The sequence below is a fragment of the Nelumbo nucifera genome, chromosome 1, assembly GCF_055504915.1.
Source record: "Nelumbo nucifera cultivar China Antique chromosome 1, China Antique-T2T, whole genome shotgun sequence".
NCBI lineage: Eukaryota > Viridiplantae > Streptophyta > Magnoliopsida > Proteales > Nelumbonaceae > Nelumbo > Nelumbo nucifera.
The window spans coordinates 96,093,291-96,119,567 of NC_142649.1; the positions used below are offsets into that span (position 1 = coordinate 96,093,291).

General features: G+C 39.6%; 1 protein-coding gene across 1 annotated transcript; it reads right to left on the reverse strand.

Moving 5' to 3' along the window:
* Positions 1-24,578, reverse strand: LOC148803583 (uncharacterized). Its single transcript, XM_088896881.1, has 4 exons — positions 24,434-24,578; positions 24,166-24,352; positions 22,341-22,360; positions 1-110 (listed from the first exon to the last, which is right to left on the reverse strand). The coding sequence occupies exons 1-4, from the start codon at positions 24,576-24,578 to the stop codon at positions 1-3; spliced, it is 462 nt and encodes a 153-aa protein (XP_088753007.1).
* Between the last annotated feature and the right edge of the window lie 1,699 nt (positions 24,579-26,277).

Consider the following 26,277-nt stretch of genomic DNA (forward strand, 5'->3'; position numbering starts at 1 on the left):
CTAGAGTTTGAAGGCCCGGCTTCCCGGTGAGGCCTCTTCGTGGCCTTCCGCTTCTTCCCCATTCCGGGAGCTCCTCAGGAGGCTCTCCGCATCAACCTCTGGCATTGTAACTACAAAAAAGAAACAGTTAGTAAAAAAAAAAACTTAAAAGGGTATTTTAAGCAAATATTCAAAAGGAAACCTACCGGGAGGGCTCAAACCAGCTCGCACCAGCGCGTCCTCGGCCAAAACGTTTTTCATTTCACGCCCGAGGTCCCTCCATGAGTTGATCACCACCCTGGTCTCTCCGTCCAAGCTCACCCCGGGGTCCTGAGTAGCCACCTTCCAGTGGGTTGGGAAAGACCACCCTTCCAGGTTACGAGCGATGAAGTATCGCCTTTTCCAAGCTAGAACATTGTTCAGACAACTGTGCAAGATTTTGAATCTGGGCCTGGGAGAGATATAGTAGCTCTATCTGACGTCCCCACACAGACAGGCCTAGTTTCACTTGATCGCATAGATCGAGCTGAAGACATCAAGAGTTAGAGGTCGACCGTAGGAGTGGAACAGAGAAATAGTGCCAATAATATTCCGAATAGATTTTGGATGAAGCTGGTCAATGGTGATGTTGTAAAACTTAATTATTTCTGTCAGAAAAGGATGAAGTGGGAAGTGCAGCCCTGCCGCGAGCTGCTCCTCAAAAATAGCAAGCTCATTGTGATCATGAGCCCAAGGGTACCGACCTAAGGGTATGCTAAAGACTAAGCTATCAGGGAGACGATAGTGGGACACTAAGTACAACAGTTTGTCTGAAGACAGTTTAGAAGGCCCGAAGTCATCGGGATCCTGACCTCAGGAAGAAGTTGGGGCCCCCGATCTGGAGGATGGACCCTCTTCCTGAGCTTCGGTCTCCCCGAGACGAGATGGCTCAACTTCAGGGTTAGAGGTTCCCTCTAAAGACCGGAGAAGGGAGGCACCCTGCCGCGAGCTGACTTCCCTGACAGGAACAACAACGCGCACCACCTCACTAACACTATCTACAAGCCTATCTATGCTAGAACTCGACATAATCGGAAAGCAGGAAAAAGCTAAGGAATGGGGACTCACCGAAGAGAAGAACAAAGTGGAAAATAGAAAGAAGACCGAGCTGGCAGACTCCGACGCGACCTCGGGAGAGCTCAATCACTGAATTTGTTGCTAGAAGAATAAGTCGCGGACCCCCCTATTTATAGCCGCTATGTTCGAGAACCAATGGTCGAGATCGAACCAATCCAACGGCTCCTAGGAAAACTAGTTGTGCGATCCTCGAGGATAAAATTGGTTTAGCGCATTTTTTGACGTCCTCGGAGTTTATAAATTGCGTAACGTCCACACATAAACCAGACGCAACCTGAGTTTTCCTGGTTGAGCCGAGTGGCCGAACAAAATCTGACCCACGATTCATCTTACTAGCAGCCCGATCCTCGGACCAAAGCCACTTGGCTCATCATAAACTCCCCGCACCAGATAAGGAACCCTGGCCCATGGAGTGAGGGGCAATTGATGTTGGGTGATTTGGCCCAAACTAGTAATAGGGGGACACGTGGACACAACCTAACTGACAAGACGACAGCTCATCCCGATGTACCAAGACTGCGACGAACCGAGCTCGAATAATCGAATCACCTCGGGGCAAGTCCACCTCGAAGCAAGTTCACTTCGGAACACGGTTGCATCAGGTTCACCTCGGTTACAAGGCACTTCGGCATTCATACCAGGTCGGATTCTAAGGGCACTAGCTCCGGTAATATTGAGCGACCTCTCCATGACAACCCCGAAGATCTCGCCATTAGATTCCATGCTTTACGGGATTACGCCTCGTAACAGCTGGCCTTATCTCCCCCGACCGATTCGGGCAGCAGTGATAAGCCTTATCAGCTAGTAGCGTTATCTCCTGTTAATATAGAAATGGGCCTCATCATAGCTGTAATCCCGGAACCACTCCGAAAAACCGGCGAGGACTCCAATATATAAAGACTCCAACCCTCCAGGGGCAAAGGTACGCGTAATCTCTGCTCTCTTGCTCTCCCATTCTCTAATATCATTTTCAGCTCGCTACTAAGTGCTGACTTAAGCATCGGAATTACCTCACCGGGTAAGCACCCCCGGGTTCTCCGATTCTCTCTATGCAGATCAGCCAACTCCGCCGTCTACTGGAAGCCAAATCACCTCCAGCTAGGAGTAGCCAGATTGCGTCACATCAATTGGCGCCATCTGTGGGAACACGCTACGAAAAGCTATGTTCTCATCCTACAAAGAGCTGAGTTCTCATCCTACAAAAAGCTAAGTCCTCTTCTCCCAGAAAGCTAAGTCCTCACTCTTTAGAAACTGAAGCTCTCGCTTTATAGTTTCCATTTTTTATGAACTCAAAGACTATGCACGGAGCTAACAGACTAAGTAGCTCTAAGGCGCCCACCCGACAGCCTGGCATGGCCTGCACACAGCCTGGCGGCCTGGCAGCCTGGCACACGCACCGACCTGGCGCGACCTAACTCGGGCGTCGACCTGACGGTCTGGCCCAGGCGTAAACTAACAAACTGATAAAAGACTTCCTCACCCCCAAAAGACCAAAGGCCAAGCTAACAATTGACCTCGGCACTTCCATAAGACCCATTCGCCTCTTCGGCATGGCCAAAGTTCAAGAGTGGACTACAAGTCGCTCCCCGAAGCCTAAGGGCCACACTACTGCAAAAGACCCATTCGCCTCTTCGGCATGGGCAAAGTTCAGGAGTGGACTACGAGTCGCTCCTTAAAGCCTAAGGGCCACAATACTGCATAAGACCCAGTCGCCTCTTCGGCATGGGCAACATCCAGGAGAGTGGACTACAAGTCGCTCCCAGAGCCTAAGGGCTAAAGTACCGAAATGGCAGAGACCTTGGCGCCTCACGGGCAACTTGCTTCCAAGCAGCTCCCAGAGCCTAAGAAATTGAATCAGCGCCTATGAGCTCATCGAATTACGGGCCTAAAGGGGAAACCTACTCCCTTCGCCGAGTTACTTTCAGCTCGGGAGTGGGGGGCAAATGATGAGGGCGGATTTGGCCCTCCAATGACATTATGACACCTGGCGCCTCATGCCAAATAAGTACAACCTCTTGTCAGCTAGACCGCTCGAGCTCGCCTAAGGCAGTTCGCCACAGGCAGCTCGCCACGGGTAGCCCACCACAAGGCAGCTCGCCATGGGCAGCCCGCCACAAGGCAACTCGCCATAGGCAGCTTGCCACTAGGCAGCTTGCCACTAGGCAGCTCGCTATTAGGCAGCTCGCTATTAGGCAGTTCGCCACCATGCAGCACCCACAGGCAGCTCGCCATCGTGCAACACGCCACAGGCAGCCTACCCTCTTATAGCCTAGCAATTTAGATAACTCGGCACTGCACAAGCAGCTTGCCACTAGGCAGTTCGCCACCATGCAGCACCCACAGGCAGCTTGCCACTAGGCAGCTCGCCTCCTAGTCAGGCCGACCACTATGTGACAACCCCGGGGAGCTCACCACCGTACCCCACTTTTTACGGGATTATGATTTGTAACAGCTATATTAGCTCACCCACTCCCCAATTTAGGCGGAAATGGGCCACCTTACTGGTTGGTGGCTTTATCCCCACCTAACACAAAAACAGGTCCCATCACAACGGGAATCCAGGAACTGCTCCACCAAACCCATGAGGACTCGAGTATATAAAGGCCTCACCCCTTAGGGGCGAGAGGAAGGATGGTAACCCTTGCTCTCTATCTCTCCCATTCTCTAATATCATTTTCAGCTCGCTACTAAGTACTGACTTAGCCATCAGAGTGACCTCGCCGGGTAAACACCCCCGGGTTCTCTGATTCACTTCGTGCAGGTCCCTCAGCTCCCGCTGCCTACAAAGATGAGCAGATCATCACCAGCAGGGAGTAGCCGGTTCAGTTCCCGTCGTTGCTGGTAGTCAGATCACTTTCAGCTCAAGAGCAGTTGGATTGTGCTATGCAGGAATCTCCACTTCAGCCCCCAAGTCATTGGCCACTTGGGAGCAGACGAGATGACGGAGTACTTAGCCAAAACAAAATGATACATGACCAGAATCCATCACATCACACAGGATCCAATTTTTCTTTTTTAAAACTTTCTTTTAGTTTTTTGATCATTTTTTATACAATAAGATCGGTATAGATTTAGAGGTTTCATAATTGGACGTGGATGCAATATAGTTGAATTCGATCCATTTACAATCTTATTCGGATGGAATATGATTTTTAGGGACAATGTGGTCACACTCAATGATGGAATGGAGAAATACTTTTTGTAAACAGCAAATTTATGCAATTGTTAGATTCATCGCACTGTAAACATACTAGAATCAAAGAAAAATACATATATAGGGGGTGATGTGAAAACCACTGCCATGTCGGAGCCATATCAGCGTTGAAATTTCTGTTTGATTTACCAATTTTGATGATTTTCAGGAAATTGGCCAAAAATCAATTCTTGAAATCATCCTTTTTCAGCGAGTACCCTTTTTTTGTGATTTCCTTATTTCTAGCTGATTCCGATGATTCTTTTAAGATGGCATGGCATCCACTCTAATACAAAAATAATTGACCCTTAAGAATTTAGAAATGCAGATTTAAAAGTTGGCTTACATGACAGAAATGATACCAAATAACAAAATTTATAGATTTTTTAAAAAACACTAATTTAAAAAAAAAAATCACTAATTTTTTAAAAAATCGGTAAGGAATAATCATCATCAATGCCAAACATCACCAGGTTCTACACTTTCGTGATTGGTTATTTAGCTTAGCTCGCATGCTTGTCATTGATTATGTAGTCAGATTTACAAACTTGTATTTGCATCAGATCCTTGTTCCTAAGTATAACTTTTCCTGGGTCACATAATTCGCCACAAGGGTGGAGAGAACAACTCTGGATCTGTTGATCACAATACATTGCTGGTCACACTTATTCGGCCGCACTTTGAGAATATCTTGATGTAAAATATTACTGATGCATCAGATGTGCAGTTGGATGAACATGCAGCAATATGTTGTGATCAGAAGATCCGAATTCGGAGAGAAGACCCCCCCCCCCCAGATTGGGATGGATCAACCCTCAGAAAACTGCCTCACAACGTGTCTCACGGCACATTCCTACCCTGTATTGGGAGCATCTCCCAATGATAATATTAGGAATGATAATGTCATCAATGGGAGATGTTCCCAATACACGGCAAAAATGTGCAATGAGACGAATTCAGATCTATGCCCCACAACGTCATCATGTTCCCAATACAAGCTGTGGGACATTGTGGGGTGCGCCCTCGTGGGGTGCAGATGTAAACTCCTGTGGGACGTTGTGGGGGCCTAATTCGGTCTCTTATTTTGGGGTGGATAAGCTGATAGAATGGTATAAGAGTGGGAAGTACAAAATCGTCATCTCATGGGTCATGGCAAAGGAATTGGCTGTGGTTCAATTCAATAGTTACAATGGGCAATGCCACGGGCTTTGGGCCAATGAACCCTGGGTTTTGCCGCTGTATCAGCATAACTTTATCCCATTTTGTTGTGCATATTCGGAACCGGAATGGCATGGTAGCTGAGTTGGTACGGACAATATGTCATAGGGTGTGGGTGTGTATTTATAGAAGAGTTCGCAGCGCCCCACCATGCCCCCACAGTACATTTTGACCTTGCGCCCTACAGTGCCTCACAGCACATCCCCATCTTGTATTGCGAATATCTCCCAAGAATGTGATGTGAATTCTTTATTATAGAACTCCCATCAGGGTGATCGTACATTCCTGTCTTCTGAAGCTGTCGGGGACTGATTCCACTGTTTCTGTTGACCAACTGCACTAGTGAACACAGCACCAGGGAACCCGTTTCAATCTCTAAGCTCCATTTAGGGAAGATGACGACCACGAATCACGATTGATTCTTGAAAAGGGTGGAGAGAGAGAGAGAGGAGACAATTAGGGTCTCTTTGGTTTATAGATAGGATCCGAATTAGAATTGGATTCTGATTGTTGCTGTTTGGCTTATTTGGAATTGAAACTGGAATCAACTAAAAATTTTCAACCTTGTATTAGTTTATTTCTTAATTTGTTATTACTTTATTAATATTTTATGAATATATAATTATTATTTTATTACTACTTTTATTATTATTTTATAAGTATTTAATAATTATTATCTTAGTATTTATCATTAATTTATGATATTTTATTAATATATTAGTATTTTATTATTATTTTAGTTATATTATATTAACATTCTATTCAATTTGTACTTAATTATTATTATTATTTAATAATATATTTGCTTTCTATTATTGTCTTATTATTAATTTAACAATAATTTATTATTTATTAATATTAAAGTTTGGGGTTTTTTTATCATGAGTTCTTTATTTCTTGTGAGACTTTAGAATGGGAATCCCATTTTTAAGGGGAACCCTAGAATGACAATTTCCCCAAGAATGGGAATTACTTGTAATGCCAACATGAAAGCCTTGTATATATCCACCTTGTCATCATCCATTGCAGCCACTCCAGGGCATCCTTCGGTAGCTTCATCACTGGAGTTTAATCCATTCATCATGAGTCAGAAGCCATTCGATAGTTCGCACATGCCTCGCCACTCTAAATGCAAACTGACCTTTATAGCTTGGTTGTATAAAGAGCAATAGAAACTAATTTATGTTTATGTGATTGTTTTCGAAAATGTGAGCTAGATAAAGCAAAGAGCATAACAATAAATTGTTTTGTTCATAGGAGCTATAAATTATCTTTTAACCAATTATAAAGTGCTCCTACTACAAGTGAGTTATTTAAGGCCATACATTCCAAACACGAATCACGAAAGGAACAAGTGATTGAGGTTCTCTTGCATTGAATCCTATAACAACTTAAGCCTTATTCATTTGCTGGTAAGTTGCTTATTTGGGTTTATCCGAGAAAGTATTTCCCATGTTCTTTTGCCAAGAAAAGTTATTTGGCCAAGTGAGAAAATTTACTAATGAACCCCCAACTTTTATGAATTTTCCCCCTCCCTTGGTAAGTAACATACTCACCTAGAAGGAAAGTTTTCTTATCATGGAACCCACACTTACCGAAAAGTCAATATAGGAAAGTTGGTCAAATTCCCCCCCAAAAAAAACACTTGGGGGGCATTCTTTTTTCAGATTTTGAGAGGGGGAAAAGTTAGTCAATGGGATTTTGGTTCCCATTGAACAAGAATCTCATATTCTTTTTTCAGATTTATGATGGATTTTTATGACTAAAATGGTTATTGCCTTATTTACATGAGAAATAAAAGAACATGGGTAAGTGCACTTACCCGGGTAAGTGTTTCCCAGGAAAAAAACTTACCCAGGTAACTGCATTTACTTGGGTAAGTAACTTAAGCTCCATTTGGTTTGTGGGAAGATTTGGGTGGGATGGGGGAAAGTGTAAAAATTTAACTTTCCATTGTTTGGTTTTATATATGGGAAAATAAGAGGAAAATCACTGTCATGACTTGGTTCTTCATCAGATTCATGTAAGATGAAGAAGCAAGGAAGACAGAAAGAATAGGAAGAAGAAGAAGGTGAGGGAGAAGAGAGAAGAGGAAGATGGAGAGAGAGATAGAGAACAGGGAAGGCACTATTTGAAGGTGGAAGTGATGGAGGAAGATGGAGGGAGAGATAGAGAACAGGGTAGCAGATCGCTGCTACCCTTCCGTGCTGATTCTCTTGCCACCGACACCTCCTTTGTTCGAACGGAGGAGGCAATGAACAGTGGTTCCTTGCCAGTATATGGTGAAGAAAATAGTGGTTTCTAGAACGGGGAAGGCATTGTTCATCGTCGTTGGTTCGTCTGTCGTTCGTCGTCATTGCTGGATCCTCTGCCATTTATGGTCGCTGGCTCATCAACTTAGTACAATTGAAGAAGAGGTTCCATCCCGCGAATGAAGAAAACAGTGGTTTCTTGAGTTTTTCCATCGGGGCCACACTGTTTTGGTGTGTGACCCCGATTCCATGATTTTGGGGTCTCGTCATTTTTTTCTCATGCCTTCTCTCTATTTCCCTCAAAACAAATAAGAGAAAAATGAATATTTTTGGAATATTCCCTTTTTTCTCATCCCCATCTCACAAATCAAACAGAGCCTTACCGAAAAACGAATAGGGCCTTATAGCTAAACAAAAAGGGCCTTAGAGAAAGAGCCAATTCTTGGAGATGTAGAAGTTAAGAATGTTTGAAATATGATTTAACATCCAATCACAAGTATAACTAATATTCTTGAACAAACTATTGTTATGATCTAACTAAATATGATGGATCAAAGTCATTGCTAATACAACAAAACTAAATATGATGGATAAAAGCCACTAGAAAGTAAATTCATGCATTTTTCATTATGCCATGCGATAAATGAAATCATTTATTACTCTCTTATAAGTGGTACTTTAAAGCTCCTATAGATCATGCCAATTGACATTTAAACAGATTTGTGTATTAATTTGTGTTTGAGGTACGAGTGAAAAATCATCATCATCCATGCCTAATCCCAACTATATGCATGTAAGGTGATGGTGTTGGTGGTCTGAACTTTGAAGTTGAGAAGAGAAAAAAAATTAGGGTTTCAGAAGCCCAGGATAATGCAACCTCAATTTGTTGATAAAGTCCTAAAAGCTGATACTGCAACCTCAAAGCTGATGCCAACGACGACTGTTAGGGTTTGTGTTGAGTTGGATATTTTGAAGGAGCAACCGTTTAGGGTTTGGATTGGCATGGGGAAAAAGGATTTCTTGCAAAGAATCATATAGTAAATCTCCCCTGATACTTTTCTTTTTGTTTCAAGCATTAGCACAATTTATTGGATTGCAAGTAGAAGTAAGTTTATCAAAAAACTAGTAAGGGCGTTCCCCCGGGTGCTAATTCTATTACGGTCCTTGATAAATTCTATTCTGACTTCCCCTCAAGATCCAGATGATAATAGGGAACAACGTATGACTGAATTAGAGGATAGTACAAGTGGTGTTCAACAAAATGTCGATATGGATAGAGAGAAGGAGCAGAATGATCAAATAAAAGAAAGTATCAGAAACAAGATAATACTAAAATGCAAGAGGTGACAAAATAAGCACTTGAAGGTAGCAACACCCAACCAAAATTTTCCCTAGAGTCAAAGAATGCTCCAATGGAAAAAAAAAAAAATGTTTGCAAGAGGCATCTGAAAAGTATGGTGATTAGAGGCCAAATCCTAGGTCTGTGGTGAATCAATGGAGCCAAGATGATAAAAAAATTGGAATCAATGATAACTACAATTTGTTTTTAGTCGAGCTCTTCAATATAGAGCTCAGGGTGTTCCTGAATTAAGACATGCACAAAATTCTTAGCATGTATCCATTCCTGCTATGAAAGGAGATCTCATTGAGGAGAACCCGGTCAAAAAATCCATAGAGAGAAGAATGAGTCAAATCAAGATTGGGTAAATAGTGGAAAACAAGAGAAAGAAATAACTCTTAGTCCAAGAAGGTCCAAAAGACAATTCAACCAAGAGTTTTTAGATCATCTAGAATAAACAAAGGTTATCACCCTCGTTATTCTTCTTAAGTTTCTTTTGTTTTTTCTAGTTTTGATTTGTTATATCTTTTATTATTTATTTTTTGTTTTTGACACAACAGAAGAGGGACTGAACAGAATGGCGGAAGCACGTCCCCATAAATCCTAACAACTAATGTTAGATAAAGAATTTGGAATATTTGCCATGTTTACATTGCTTGAATGAATAAAGTTGGCTAGCCAGTCTGTTGCTTTGTTGGGTTCATGATAGGTATGACGATACTCCACCTCGCCTTCCATATTTGCACATAGCATCCTGCAGTCTTCAATGATCGGCTTCAGTCTCCACGGGGGCTCCAAACTCTTGTTAAGACATCTGATGACAAGCTTTGAGTCACCTTCAATTGTGATGTGTCTATTGATGAAATTGAGGGCAATATTTTGGGCTTCACAGGAAGAAGCCCGAGCTTCCACTAAGTTAATGGTAGTGGACCAATACTATAAGCGTTTAAATCCAAAATTCAGCCTAAATGGTCCCTAACCACACAAGAAATAGAGCAGGGGACATTAATTGAGGAGGCATCAAAGTTAATTTTATAGTATCTAAACATAGGCTTTGCAGTCCAAGATTTCTCTTTGTTTCTTCCATAATCATTGGTGTGGGACCTAGCTTCCAAAAAAGAATTTCAAGCATTTTCGAGGATAATGGGAAGCAAAATAGAATTATTGTTGAAAATTTTATCATTGCAAATTTTCCATAGGTGCCAAAGAAGAAAAGGGAAATTTTCTTTAATGTCTGGATCTAGGAATGATCCTTTATTAGGTCTTAGAAGATGTTTCCACCAATCCAGAATTGACCCTTCTAGACCATGAAGTAAGTCAAATGAGTCATGGGTTACTAACGAAATTTATCTACCAAGGGAGTAGTTCACAAATATGTGGTCAATATCTTCTTCCCTCTCCACAAATACTACAAGCATCGCCAATATCCAAACCACTAGAAATTAGCATTCTTTTGGTAGGAAGCTTGTTACTAGGAGCAAAAAACATAAAAGCCTTGTATTTGGGAGGGGTTTTCAAACTCCAGACTTTAGCTACATCATTTGAAGGGCTAGGATTAGCTTCACACATCAAGATGGCTTCATTATAGGCCGACCTAATGGAGAAATTGCCACTTGGGTTGGGTTTCCAGATAATTTTATCCTCACAAGGCATAGCCAAGATGAAAATGGATCTAATCTTTTCCTAAGCAAAGGGTGGTACTGGGCTTCTAAATAAAGATTCTTTCCAAACTCTCCTCTCATGATAAATAGCTTCAACATGCATATCCAAATTAACAACCTGATCTGTGTTTACTGACTTGTATAATGGGACCTCATCAACCCACCTAACAATCCAAAACTTTGTAGAGTTACCATATCCAATGACCCAGCCAGTGCCTTTCTCTAACAATTCTCTAGTGGAAAGGGTTCCCCTCCACACCCAAGAATTTATCTCTTCTTAAATACCTGTTAGTAACCACTTGAACCCAAAGATTTCCTTCTCATTAAGGATTTTCTAACCAAATTTTGCGATACAAGCTTCAATAACTCACACCAAACTTTTTAGACAAAGACCACCCCATCGTTTGTAAGTACAAAAGCGATTCTAGTTTACTAGATGGATGGGTTTCATCACACCCCCTTTAGACTAAAGGAAGTCTCTTTGCTTCCTGTTAATGTCATCAAGCACTCCCATAAGGACTTTAAAAGATCTCACTATGTATTAAGGCATCACATTGGTGGAAGACTTAATAAGGGTAAGCTTTCTAACAAGAGAAAGCGGATTCTTTTTCCACCCCACTAACCTATTGTCAATCCTCTCTTTCAGAAAATTAAAAGTCTCTTTGTTGAGCTTTCTATTAAAGAAAGGGGAACCCAAATACGAGTTATTTCATGACTACGAGGGGATGTTAAGAATTTTTGATAAACACCTATTGCAATTTGTGATGAATATTCTTTGAGAACATAATGGTAGATTTTGCAAAATTTGGGGTTTGATCAGAGGCTCGAGCAAACATTGTCAAAATATCCTTAATTTTAAGGCAAGCCAAAATAGATGTTTTTGTAAATTTGAGGCAATCATCGACGAATTGTAAAATTGGGATGGCTGGGCCATACCTAGAAGCCTTGCATCCAATTGTAAAATTGGGAGAGAAGGCCTCTCTTATGAGGTTCTTGGTGAGAGTCTCAACATAGAGAATAGAGATATATAGCGAGAGAGAATCACCTTGTCTGATACCACAGGACAGAGTTATCTACCTTGAAGGGACCCGATTAATTAAGATTTGGTAGGAGACAGATTTGGTGCATTCCATAATCCAGTTGATCCACTTGTTGTGGAATCCAAATCTTTGAAGGACCTTCTCTATGAAATTCCATTCTAGTTTATCGTATGCCTTTTCCATATCAATTTTGCAAGCCATAATACCATTTCATGGGCAATTAAGATGTTATCAGCAATTTTTCTGTTAAGCACGAAGGCACTTTGAAATAGAGATGTGATACCCTCTAGAAATGGTTTAATTCTATTAACAAGAATTTTTTAAATTATTTTATATATAACATTGCATAGATTGGAATTTTTGGGAATGAGGGTAATGAAAGTCTTGTTCAACATTTTGCTTATCCTAGTGGAAAAATGCTTTAACAATATTACAAATAGAGTTGCCAATAATGAGCCAAAATTTTGTAGAGAATAATACATTAAGTCCATCTAGACCTGGGGAGTTTAGATCATTCCTTGAGAGAAGGGTAGAGCAGATTTCTTCATCAATTACCTCGCCAATAATGGATTTATTCAGGTCATTTGATATGCAAGAATTAATATCCATAATAAATTCATCACACCCTCCGAACCTTCATACATGAACCTGCCCTCAAAGTTGTTAGTTAGGAATTCAGCAATTTCTTTTTGATTCTTAACCCATGATCCCGCCTCATTCTTGATTCCAGAGATTATATTCCTATTTTACGTAATTATTGCAATTGTATGATTGTTCTTATCCCCCAATTTAATTCGGTCAACTCTTGACTTTTGAGACTAGTAAACCTCCTCACGAATGAGAATGGAGTCAAGTGGAGAGCACATTCCAAATTGATTATAGCATTATTTGTGGGCTCACTAATTATCTTCTTTTGGACATCTCCTAACTGATACAAAATATCTTCTTTCTTTTTAAAAATATAACCAAATTTCATATCTTGAACAAGTAAATTTCTTTTTTTAGAACCACTGAACTTAGTATCCATGCCTTGTTAAGAACTTCCTCCAAGGTGGGATCAAACACTACATAGCCTCAAATCAGGATGGTTTATGACAATATTTTACATTGTTATTAATCTGGAGGAGGAGGGCAATATTTCACATTGACTTCCAATCAAATATGGCATACAAACATAGAAAATTATAAATTAGTCACACATTCACCATTCGTCATGCTAACTTCCTTTCTAATACCCCTTATCCAACACAAAATCACTAGGATACAATCACATTGCAAGTCTACAACGATCAATCTCAAAAGTGTCAAGATTTCATTTTAACGATCCTATACAACTAGAATTAGAAAACCTAAATTAACCATTTCTTTCTCATATTAGAATCATCCACTTGAATCCTCACCTTAATTCGTGCCTATTCACCAAATTTCCTCACAAAATTCCCTCATTTGACCTGCCATCAAGCCTAGATCTTATTTCAACAAATTTCATCAATTAGATCTAATCATTCATCATCTCAAATTCATTTGACCAATCGTCAAGCCTAAATCTTATTTCAACAAATCTCATCGATTAGATCTAGTCATTCATCATCCCAAATTCATTTGACCAATCAGATCTCATAGTTGTGTTTGGAAACCCAAAAAAATTCACAACCAAACTCCTCCATTTGACCATTAAAAATGCGAGATTCCATTCCGAGTCATCTCACTAACTAATAAACCTTGACCCAAACTAAATCTATCAATCAACACCTTTGATCGAAAACCCATCACTCCCATCAGATTTAGGGCATTCAAAAGTGCCGACCCACCAAATTTCATCCCAAGATTCTCCCTTTTGACCCTTCATCAAATAAATATTCTATTTCAATAAATCTTATTGATCTAAACTTGTCAGCCATAGATCTTCATCATCTCGACCCTACTTGCCCAATCAGACCTCACCATTGTGTTTAGAGATCCAAAAACCACAATATGTCAAATTTCACGACCTGATTTTCCCATTTAACCGTTAAACTAGGAAAATACTATTTCGATGTGTCAAATTAAATTGCCACCTCATCTGTCCCAATCTAAAACTTCAAAAGGGTGATGCATGATGTTAGATCAATTCTTGACATGCTCAAACACTTAGACCAATGAAATTGAACCTAATAGATTCAAAAAGCCCAAAAACCCAATGATACCCCCATTTAAAACTATGAAAAGACAAAACCATATTTAAGAATTCATCAAATTTATATTTTTTGGCACTAACAGCCCTAAATACGAGATTGCCAAGACAAGAACGCACCAAGCTCCCATTAGATGCACAAAACCCATGAAAACCACCCCCAAATCGAAGAAACACCAAAGAAGAAAACTCGAATAAACACCATTTCCTTTGTAAAATCTTTATCCTTTTTTGTGAAATTGTCTTCAAGTCCAAGCTCTCTAATTGGACAAATTTCAGAACTTTTTTCTCTATAAATAAAAACCCACCTCGAGTCGGAGGAGAAAGCTGGAGGGGGGAGAACTTTGGGGAAAAAATCTAGAAAGAGAGGAGAGATCTAAAAGGGGAGAAAGACCTAAAAGAGCATTTTCTTAACCTCCAAGATGCCCTCAATCACTTGAAATCCCAAAAGTATTCAAAGCTTAAACTTCAAATCCACCCCTCTATTTTCAGTTGCAAGATTTAAAACCAAAAAGTGCACCATCTATCCCATTATCCAATTCAAGCTTCTTTAAACTTGTTCCCACTACTGGAAAACTCCCGTCAAGGTTGTACACGAGAGGTAAGTCTCTCATTTAATTGTTTTCTTCTATGTTTGAATTCTTAGATCTCTGTTTTCAATTTAGTTTTGGGTTGCTTGAGGTCCAAAAACCATGGGAAATATGCATTCCTGGTTTCATCTAGATTGAGAAAAAGAGGTAGAGAGGCGAGGGTCATAGAGAAATCAGTAACTAAGATCCGATAACATCACATCAAATCAATTTTGGGTAAAATCAGGTGTGTTTTTACTTGATTTTTGTAGCTTTAAGTAGTGATTTTCATTATTGTTTTCCGTAAGAAATTGAGCCTGAACAACTCTTGTATTGGACTTCTAAAGTAGCTTAGAGAGAGGGGTGCCTAACACATTCCCTCTCTCAAACCTTAGGATCCAAAATCTCTCGGTTATGTGCCTTTCCTGGCAAAGAACGAAGTCACTATCAAAGAAAGTAAATCGATTTCCAAATCTAAAAATGATAGCCCATTTCCTCTAAAAAAATAGGTAGTGACTCCATTTCTTTGAGTTGGCCATGAGCTTTCCAGAGCTCCCACTCATCAAGAGTTGGACCTTGAACTCTATTTTCTTCCATATCATTTTCTCCTTCCACCTCCTTGTCCATGTTGTCGCATCCCCCCCCCAAGTCCTCATTCTCTTTTTTTTTTTTTTATTTCCCTCACTAAAGTTCACAATGTTTTTTCTACATTTGATTTTATTTAAAGGGTTGTCCTCATTAATTGCCTTTTCATCATTTCTTTGTATCTTACTTAATCCATCCTTCGATATCCACACCTTCCTAGCCATCTGAGGTTTGTAAGGTTCAATGGTCATGTGTCCTACATTAATGTATCTAGTTTTGATGATACCTTTTGCTCATTCCTTCCTTTGGTTCCTAGCTTGGGACCAGTTATTCTGTTTATTGGTCCATCCTTTCTCATTTAGCTTCTTTTAGCCAACACACTAAGAACTAGTTGTATTCCTCTTAAACTTGTTGTTTTATTAGGTCTTAGAAGATGTTTCCACCAATCCAGAATTGACCCTTCTAGACCATGAAGTAAGTCAAATGAGTCATGGGTTACTAACGAAATTTATCTACCAAGGGAGTAGTTCACAAATATGTGGTCAATATCTTCTTCCCTCTCCACAAATACTACAAGCATCGCCAATATCCAAACCACTAGAAATTAGCATTCTTTTGGTAGGAAGCTTGTTACTAGGAGCAAAAAACATAAAAGCCTTGTATTTGGGAGGGGTTTTCAAACTCCAGACTTTAGCTACATCATTTGAAGGGCTAGGATTAGCTTCACACATCAAGATGGCTTCATTATAGGCCGACCTAATGGAGAAATTGCCACTTGGGTTGGGTTTCCAGATAATTTTATCCTCACAAGGCATAGCCAAGATGAAAATGGATCTAATCTTTTCCTAAGCAAAGGGTGGTACTGGGCTTCTAAATAAAGATTCTTTCCAAACTCTCCTCTCATGATAAATAGCTTCAACATGCATATCCAAATTAACAACCTGATCTGTGTTTACTGACTTGTATAATGGGACCTCATCAACCCACCTAACAATCCAAAACTTTGTAGAGTTACCATATCCAATGACCCAGCCAGTGCCTTTCTCTAACAATTCTCTAGTGGAAAGGGTTCCCCTCCACACCCAAGAATTTATCTCTTCTTAAATACCTGTTAGTAACCACTTGAACCCAAAGATTTCCTTCTCATTAAGGATTTTCTAACCAAATTTTGCGATACAAGCTTCAATAACTCACACCAAACTTTTTAGACAAAGACCACCCCATCGTTTGTAAGTACAAAAGCGATTCTAGTTTACTAGATGGATGGGTTTCATCACACCCCCTTTAGACTAAAGGAAGTCTCTTTGCTTCCTGTTAATGTCATCAAGCACTCCCATAAGGACTTTAAAAGATCTCACTATGTATTAAGGCATCACATTGGTGGAAGACTTAATAAGGGTAAGCTTTCTAACAAGAGAAAGCGGATTCTTTTTCCACCCCACTAACCTATTGTCAATCCTCTCTTTCAGAAAATTAAAAGTCTCTTTGTTGAGCTTTCTATTAAAGAAAGGGGAACCCAAATACGAGTTATTTCATGACTACGAGGGGATGTTAAGAATTTTTGATAAACACCTATTGCAATTTGTGATGAATATTCTTTGAGAACATAATGGTAGATTTTGCAAAATTTGGGGTTTGATCAGAGGCTCGAGCAAACATTGTCAAAATATCCTTAATTTTAAGGCAAGCCAAAATAGATGTTTTTGTAAATTTGAGGCAATCATCGACGAATTGTAAAATTGGGATGGCTGGGCCATACCTAGAAGCCTTGCATCCAATTGTAAAATTGGGAGAGAAGGCCTCTCTTATGAGGTTCTTGGTGAGAGTCTCAACATAGAGAATAGAGATATATAGCGAGAGAGAATCACCTTGTCTGATACCACAGGACAGAGTTATCTACCTTGAAGGGACCCGATTAATTAAGATTTGGTAGGAGACAGATTTGGTGCATTCCATAATCCAGTTGATCCACTTGTTGTGGAATCCAAATCTTTGAAGGACCTTCTCTATGAAATTCCATTCTAGTTTATCGTATGCCTTTTCCATATCAATTTTGCAAGCCATAATACCATTTCATGGGCAATTAAGATGTTATCAGCAATTTTTCTGTTAAGCACGAAGGCACTTTGAAATAGAGATGTGATACCCTCTAGAAATGGTTTAATTCTATTAACAAGAATTTTTTAAATTATTTTATATATAACATTGCATAGATTGGAATTTTTGGGAATGAGGGTAATGAAAGTCTTGTTCAACATTTTGCTTATCCTAGTGGAAAAATGCTTTAACAATATTACAAATAGAGTTGCCAATAATGAGCCAAAATTTTGTAGAGAATAATACATTAAGTCCATCTAGACCTGGGGAGTTTAGATCATTCCTTGAGAGAAGGGTAGAGCAGATTTCTTCATCAATTACCTCGCCAATAATGGATTTATTCAGGTCATTTGATATGCAAGAATTAATATCCATAATAAATTCATCACACCCTCCGAACCTTCATACATGAACCTGCCCTCAAAGTTGTTAGTTAGGAATTCAGCAATTTCTTTTTGATTCTTAACCCATGATCCCGCCTCATTCTTGATTCCAGAGATTATATTCCTATTTTACGTAATTATTGCAATTGTATGATTGTTCTTATCCCCCAATTTAATTCGGTCAACTCTTGACTTTTGAGACTAGTAAACCTCCTCACGAATGAGAATGGAGTCAAGTGGAGAGCACATTCCAAATTGATTATAGCATTATTTGTGGGCTCACTAATTATCTTCTTTTGGACATCTCCTAACTGATACAAAATATCTTCTTTCTTTTTAAAAATATAACCAAATTTCATATCTTGAACAAGTAAATTTCTTTTTTTAGAACCACTGAACTTAGTATCCATGCCTTGTTAAGAACTTCCTCCAAGGTGGGATCAAACACTACATAGCCTCAAATCAGGATGGTTTATGACAATATTTTACATTGTTATTAATCTGGAGGAGGAGGGCAATATTTCACATCGACTTCCAATCAAATATGGCATACAAACATAGAAAATTATAAATTAGTCACACATTCACCATTCGTCATGCTAACTTCCTTTCTAATACCCCTTATCCAACACAAAATCACTAGGATACAATCACATTGCAAGTCTACAACGATCAATCTCAAAAGTGTCAAGATTTCATTTTAACGATCCTATACAACTAGAATTAGAAAACCTAAATTAACCATTTCTTTCTCATATTAGAATCATCCACTTGAATCCTCACCTTAATTCGTGCCTATTCACCAAATTTCCTCACAAAATTCCCTCATTTGACCTGCCATCAAGCCTAGATCTTATTTCAACAAATTTCATCAATTAGATCTAATCATTCATCATCTCAAATTCATTTGACCAATCGTCAAGCCTAAATCTTATTTCAACAAATCTCATCGATTAGATCTAGTCATTCATCATCCCAAATTCATTTGACCAATCAGATCTCATAGTTGTGTTTGGAAACCCAAAAAAATTCACAACCAAACTCCTCCATTTGACCATTAAAAATGCGAGATTCCATTCCGAGTCATCTCACTAACTAATAAACCTTGACCCAAACTAAATCTATCAATCAACACCTTTGATCGAAAACCCATCACTCCCATCAGATTTAGGGCATTCAAAAGTGCCGACCCACCAAATTTCATCCCAAGATTCTCCCTTTTGACCCTTCATCAAATAAATATTCTATTTCAATAAATCTTATTGATCTAAACTTGTCAGCCATAGATCTTCATCATCTCGACCCTACTTGCCCAATCAGACCTCACCATTGTGTTTAGAGATCCAAAAACCACAATATGTCAAATTTCACGACCTGATTTTCCCATTTAACCGTTAAACTAGGAAAATACTATTTCGATGTGTCAAATTAAATTGCCACCTCATCTGTCCCAATCTAAAACTTCAAAAGGGTGATGCATGATGTTAGATCAATTCTTGACATGCTCAAACACTTAGACCAATGAAATTGAACCTAATAGATTCAAAAAGCCCAAAAACCCAATGATACCCCCATTTAAAACTATGAAAAGACAAAACCATATTTAAGAATTCATCAAATTTATATTTTTTGGCACTAACAGCCCTAAATACGAGATTGCCAAGACAAGAACGCACCAAGCTCCCATTAGATGCACAAAACCCATGAAAACCACCCCCAAATCGAAGAAACACCAAAGAAGAAAACTCGAATAAACACCATTTCCTTTGTAAAATCTTTATCCTTTTTTGTGAAATTGTCTTCAAGTCCAAGCTCTCTAATTGGACAAATTTCAGAACTTTTTTCTCTATAAATAAAAACCCACCTCGAGTCGGAGGAGAAAGCTGGAGGGGGGAGAACTTTGGGGAAAAAATCTAGAAAGAGAGGAGAGATCTAAAAGGGGAGAAAGACCTAAAAGAGCATTTTCTTAACCTCCAAGATGCCCTCAATCACTTGAAATCCCAAAAGTATTCAAAGCTTAAACTTCAAATCCACCCCTCTATTTTCAGTTGCAAGATTTAAAACCAAAAAGTGCACCATCTATCCCATTATCCAATTCAAGCTTCTTTAAACTTGTTCCCACTACTGGAAAACTCCCGTCAAGGTTGTACACGAGAGGTAAGTCTCTCATTTAATTGTTTTCTTCTATGTTTGAATTCTTAGATCTCTGTTTTCAATTTAGTTTTGGGTTGCTTGAGGTCCAAAAACCATGGGAAATATGCATTCCTGGTTTCATCTAGATTGAGAAAAAGAGGTAGAGAGGCGAGGGTCATAGAGAAATCAGTAACTAAGATCCGATAACATCACATCAAATCAATTTTGGGTAAAATCAGGTGTGTTTTTACTTGATTTTTGTAGCTTTAAGTAGTGATTTTCATTATTGTTTTCCGTAAGAAATTGAGCCTGAACAACTCTTGTATTGGACTTCTAAAGTAGCTTAGAGAGAGGGGTGCCTAACACATTCCCTCTCTCAAACCTTAGGATCCAAAATCTCTCGGTTATGTGCCTTTCCTGGCAAAGAACGAAGTCACTATCAAAGAAAGTAAATCGATTTCCAAATCTAAAAATGATAGCCCATTTCCTCTAAAAAAATAGGTAGTGACTCCATTTCTTTGAGTTGGCCATGAGCTTTCCAGAGCTCCCACTCATCAAGAGTTGGACCTTGAACTCTATTTTCTTCCATATCATTTTCTCCTTCCACCTCCTTGTCCATGTTGTCGCATCCCCCCCCCAAGTCCTCATTCTCTTTTTTTTTTTTTTATTTCCCTCACTAAAGTTCACAATGTTTTTTCTACATTTGATTTTATTTAAAGGGTTGTCCTCATTAATTGCCTTTTCATCATTTCTTTGTATCTTACTTAATCCATCCTTCGATATCCACACCTTCCTAGCCATCTGAGGTTTGTAAGGTTCAATGGTCATGTGTCCTACATTAATGTATCTAGTTTTGATGATACCTTTTGCTCATTCCTTCCTTTGGTTCCTAGCTTGGGACCAGTTATTCTGTTTATTGGTCCATCCTTTCTCATTTAGCTTCTTTTAGCCAACACACTAAGAACTAGTTGTATTCCTCTTAAACTTGTTGTTTTATTGTTGGTGAACTATGACCCACTCTTCTTCCTCTAAGGTTTTTTGATGATGGGCATATATTGGTTTTATGACCACGTCTCCCACAATTCATACATAAATTAAAAATATTTTCATAACAAACTTTAATGGTGTGCTCTTGATTTGTAGATACGAGAGGGATTTGCAATAAGGGTCCGTTAGGTTGACTCTAACACATATGCGAGGATACATAATTTGGAACATACACTCAATGTTGAGGTCCAATTTGATGACAATGCCTACATCACGGAGTATGATCTCAATATCATCCCTAAACCAGCAATCCAGGGGAGACCTGGTAGCCTTATCCATAAATCAACCTCCTTGAGCTTTATAGTGATAGGATTGAACTCAACCCTCCATTCGGATAAGACAACCTATTTGCCATTCATGAGCCATAGACCTACCACTAGAATATGCTTAATGATCATATGGAAAAGAGAAAAATAAAAGGAAGAAGCCATTGCCATGAAGGAAGGGGAAATCCATCATATGGATGGCCAAACCATGTTAGATGGTTGGGCAAAATTTTAAAAACCTTCTTTTACCCTTCCCAAAATCGTATTACCAGTTTTAGAGAAACTACATTTTTCAATGATCGTTCTTGCATTGAACCAACCAGATCTGAAACCAAAAGAAAGGGAGAAATATACCTGATATGGAATCTGCAAATGTTGCTCCCAAAGTGGTAGTTCACGCCCAAAGAGGGTACCAAAACCAGCTTCCACTGAAGATGGCGTAGCTTAGGTTGAAGCCGGTTCAGCAACACAGTCCTTCAGCAAGAACTGTAATCCAACAGCTTGGATCAAGCAAGGGAGGTGAGCACGAATTGAATCTGATTTTTCTTGCAAAAATCAGAAACCAAGACTGATCAAGATCAGTCACAAGATGGAGAATGAACTAGGGTTTTGGGCGGCAAGAGCAGAAGTAGAGAACTAATAGTAGATGAGTTGAATTGGAGCAGTTCACCCTCCTCCTCTTATAAGCCTTAAGGATCAACACTCCTAATCCAATTAGGAGTTTAATCCAAATCTTTAATTGGATTTGGACTTTTTAAGTGGATACGACTTATCCTCTTATCCCAATTATTGATCCAAACCCATATCCAAAACCATATTCACCCATGTCACATGACTGCGAAAGTTGTCATGTGACCACTTGATTAATCTAATTAATCTTGGGCTTTAGGCCCATTAAGTAAGTGGCTCACGTCCCTACCTAAGCAATGCTCCTGTCTTGGGTTTGACTGGTATCTACTTACTACACTCACTATCTGAGCAATGTCTGGCCGAGTGCACAATATGACATACATGATGCTCCCTATGGCTGAGGCATAGGGAACCTCTCCCATGCCCTCAATCTCCTCAGGGGTCTTGGAAGACATACCCTTGGAGAGAGTGACTCCGTGTTTGAAAAGGACAAATCCCTTCTTATAGTTCTCCATGTTGTATCTATTGACAATCTTGTCAATGTAAGTAGATTGGGATAACCCTATTATCCTCTTCGATCTATCTCTATAAAGTCGAAGTCTCAAGATGTAGAAGGCTTCTTCAAGATCTTTCATAGAGAATTATTGTGAAAACCATACCTTCACTGTAGTCGACATTCCTACATCATTTCCAATGAACAGAATGTCTTCTACATACAGAACTAGGAACGTAACCTTATCTCCCATTGATTTCTTATAAACACAGGGTTCATCCGGATTCCGCTCAAAGTCAAACTGTTTGACCATAGAGTCAAATCAGATGTTCCAACTTCTTGAAGCTTGCTTAAGTTCATAAATGGATCTGTTAAGTTTGCACACCATGTGTTCCTGACCAGATGCAATAAAGCCTTACGGCTGCTACATATAGATATCTTCAGTAAGATCTCCATTCAAGAACACGATTTTGACATCCATATGTCAAATCTCATAGTTATAGTGTGTTACTACAGCCAGCATGATCCATATGGATTTAAGCATGGCCACTAGCGATTCCCTCATAATCGATTCCCCCTTTCTAAGTGTACCTTTCGCTACAAGATGAGCTTTATAGGTCTCAACCTTTCCATCAGGGCCCTTCTTCCTCATGTATATCCATTTGCAACCAATTACTTTCACCCCAGGGGGTGGGTCTACAAGAGTCCAGACTCTATTGGTTTTCATTGAGTCCATCTCGACTTTCATGGCATCTACCCACTTCAAGGAATCTATGTCCAACATAGCTTCTTTATAAGTCATGGGATCTTCTTCATTGATCGTGGCTTCCATCAAGTAATTTTCTTGATCATAACTATAACGAACTAGAGGTCTAGAAACCTAGGTAGATCTTCTACGTTGGGTATTATTTGGAACTTGTGGGACATCTCCCACTACTCGTAAGTTCTCCTCATCAAGAACAATTTCCTGACGATGATCGTTTAAGATGTAATCTTCTTCCATGAATTAAGCATTTCGACTACAAAACACTTTTTGCTCTCTTGGGTCATAGAAGAGGTATCCTATAGAGCTTTTGGGGTAGCCTACAAATAGGCAACGACTGGTCTTGGATTCCAATTTGTTTGCACTTGTTCTTTTAACATGTGTCGAACAACCCCAAATCTTCATGTGTCTCACACTTGGTTTCTTTCCGGTCCATAACTCATAAGGAGTCTTAGGAACAGATTTGGTTAAAACCCGATTTAGCACGTATATAGTAGTTTCCAATGCTTATATCCAAAAGGATATAGGTAGTTCTGAATGTACGAGGAGTGATCAGATCATATCTAATAGAGTCTTAATTATCCTCTCCGAACGGAGGATATAAGACCATTCTCAAGTTCTCCATGAGTAAGGAATTTGTTATTCAATTTAATAGTAATCGTATCACTAAATAAAATAGAATAACCATCATTGCACAAATTTGAAACTGAAATCAAATTTCTTCTTAGTAACGATACATAAAGACAATCTTTAAGTGTTACAATTCCTTGTCTGAAAATTAAGTCTACAGTTCCTATAGTTGTAGCTGCAACTGTTGGTCTCTATGACAAGAGATTCAAAATTACCTTCTTTGTTCTTCGATTCTAGATACTGAGGATAATTCATGTTCTAGTGTCTAGTTTGTTTGCAGAAGTGACACTCATTAGATGTCTTATCTTTCTTCTACCTTTTTGACTTAACTGCTTTCTTCTGAGGCCTCTTCTTGCCCTTCCTCTTTCTCTTTCCAGATTTGCCACCTTCCACAGGCATGGATACCGGCTTATCCTTCTTAATCAGTTCTTCATCCCTCTACAACATATTGTTGAGTTCCTAAAGGCTAACTTTTAGCTTGTTCATATTATAGTTCATGACAAACTGATTGAATGAGGGAGGCAGAGAGTTTAGCATGGCATCAGTTTTGGTGTCCTCGTCTAGATGGGATCCAAGAGCCTCCAGTTCGTTAACGTACCCCATCATTTGCATGGTGTGGTCATGGACTTGTTGGCTCTCGGTCATCCTGGTGGTCATCAACAACTTGAGGACCTTTTGACGAGCAAAACGATTATGCTCCTCGTATATAGTCTTTAGACTGTACAGAATGTCCTTGCAGATTTCGATCTTATCGAATTGCCTCTGGATAGCATTATCTAGAGATGCTATAACATAACATCGAGCAAGAGAATTTTTCTTTTCATGTTCCTGATATTCCCTCCTACGTGCTTCAAAAGCCCTATCACCTAGATGTTCCGGAGCAGGGTTCTTGGCAACCCTGTCCAATTTCTTGGACGTCAAAACCAGATTAAGGTTATGGTACCAGTTAGCATAGTTGGATCCCTTAAGTTTGTTATCATCCAACAATTTGGCAAATTGTTCGTGTGCCATTTCTAATAAAAGACAACAAATATTAGTCCACGACCTAAAATAGATTCATGCTATCTTACATAGAATGGTCTATTATCTATGTTCATCTCTGAGATTTCCCTACCATCTCAATGACAAGGACATGGTTCATTGAAGGGATGAGATATCCATTGCATGGACGCCCGAATCTTGTGGAATAGAATGGGCGAATTTCAAAAATTTCTCTCAAAATTTTCAAAAGTTTCTCTATTTTAGAAAAATCATATTTTTCAAGGATCAATCTTGAACCAAGAACTGAACCAGATCTGAACAAAAGCAGTAGGAGAGGGATATATCTGATACGGAGAAATAATATCTCCCAACAAAGGTGTTCACACCCAAGGAAGGATCCAAAGACTGCTCCCACTAAAGATGGCGCAGTGCAGGATGGAGCAGAGTCAGCAGTGTTCTTCCCAAGCACCTAATCCTTCACAAGAATTAGTAGGACGGCACGTGAGCACAGCTTCCTATAAGTCCCTTCACAAGGAACTGATATCAAGATTCAATCTTGATTTCTCCCACTGAACTGGAGATCAAACTGGCAGGTCTGGCGGCAGCAGGAAGGAGGCGGCAAGAGAGAATTTTCACAGATGTGCTCAATTCTCTCTTTTATGATTTCAGCTCTGAAGAGGATGTGAATGTATATCTTCTAAAGGTTGCCGCCCCCTCCTCCTTTTATAACTTTAAAGGGATCAACTCCTAATCCCATTAGGAGTTGCTGATCCAAATCATATTTGGATTAGAATTCCCTTTAAGTGATAAGGGTAAACCCTTATCTTATCTGCAGATTAGATCAGTCTTCTCCTAATCTCATTAGGAGGTTTTCAGATCTGAATCATATTTAGATCTGGACTCTCTGAGTGGATAGGGTTAAGACCCTATCCTATCTGCTAATCCAATCCCAGAATTCGCCCATTATTTTAACTGATCAAATCAGCCTAGTCCGAAATGGACTTTAGGCCCAATAAGTTATGTGCTCACTTAACCTTCCAAACTGTTGCCCAGTTGGGCTTCCTTGTACGGCGTGGGACCCAAACACTGCCCATCAATTATTACCTTCAATGGTCTTACACTTAACCTCTCAGCCCATAACGATCAAACACTGCCCGACAAGAGAGGACCTCTCCCTCGATTGCAAGGAACAGTGTTGCACTCTCTACTCACATGGATCCCGGGAATTAAAACATTTTGCAAACGTTTGGAAACCATAATATATATATACTTTTATATCTCATATAAAATATATTTTGCAAAACAAATCTCAATGATTGAAATCAGCTATTGGTAGTCTTGGTTTCCATCAGAGAGAGTGCATCCCTGATCATTACCTTTGTCCGACAAAGTAGCTGATCCTATCACTATGATCACCCACTCAGATGAATTCTCGAACTGTCCCAACATACCCAGGTTTTGACCCCGCTAAGGATCTCACTGATTAGCATATCAAAGACAGCCCAATCCGACACCTAATGCAGTATCATAATCGAGTGTAGGGGTCAGGTGTAACTTTCCAATTTTGCCCATCAATCTCCAAGGTCCAAGGCAATACAGGAAATTTAGTCTGATTCAAAGATTCAATTAATCCTACACTACATGTGCCTTGGGTCTCACCCTGGTGGCTGAGACAGACCACCCCAACATTTGGCAGCACACCAGTGTTAGCCTTGGCAGGATAAATCTC

What these genes read in the sequence shown, in the direction of transcription:
- LOC148803583 (XM_088896881.1), bottom strand. Translation starts at nt 24,578, where the DNA reads ATGGCACACGAACAATTTGCCAAATTGTTGGATGATAACAAACTTAAG. An exon ending in CCCTGCTCCGGAACATCTAG is followed by an intron (nt 24,353 to 24,433) that starts GTGATAGGGCTT and finishes GTTATGTTATAG; the next exon opens with CATCTCTAGATAATGCTATC. An exon ending in GAATGTCGACTACAGTGAAG is followed by an intron (nt 111 to 22,340) that starts GTATGGTTTTCA and finishes TCTTTTTTGTAG; the next exon opens with TTACAATGCCAGAGGTTGAT.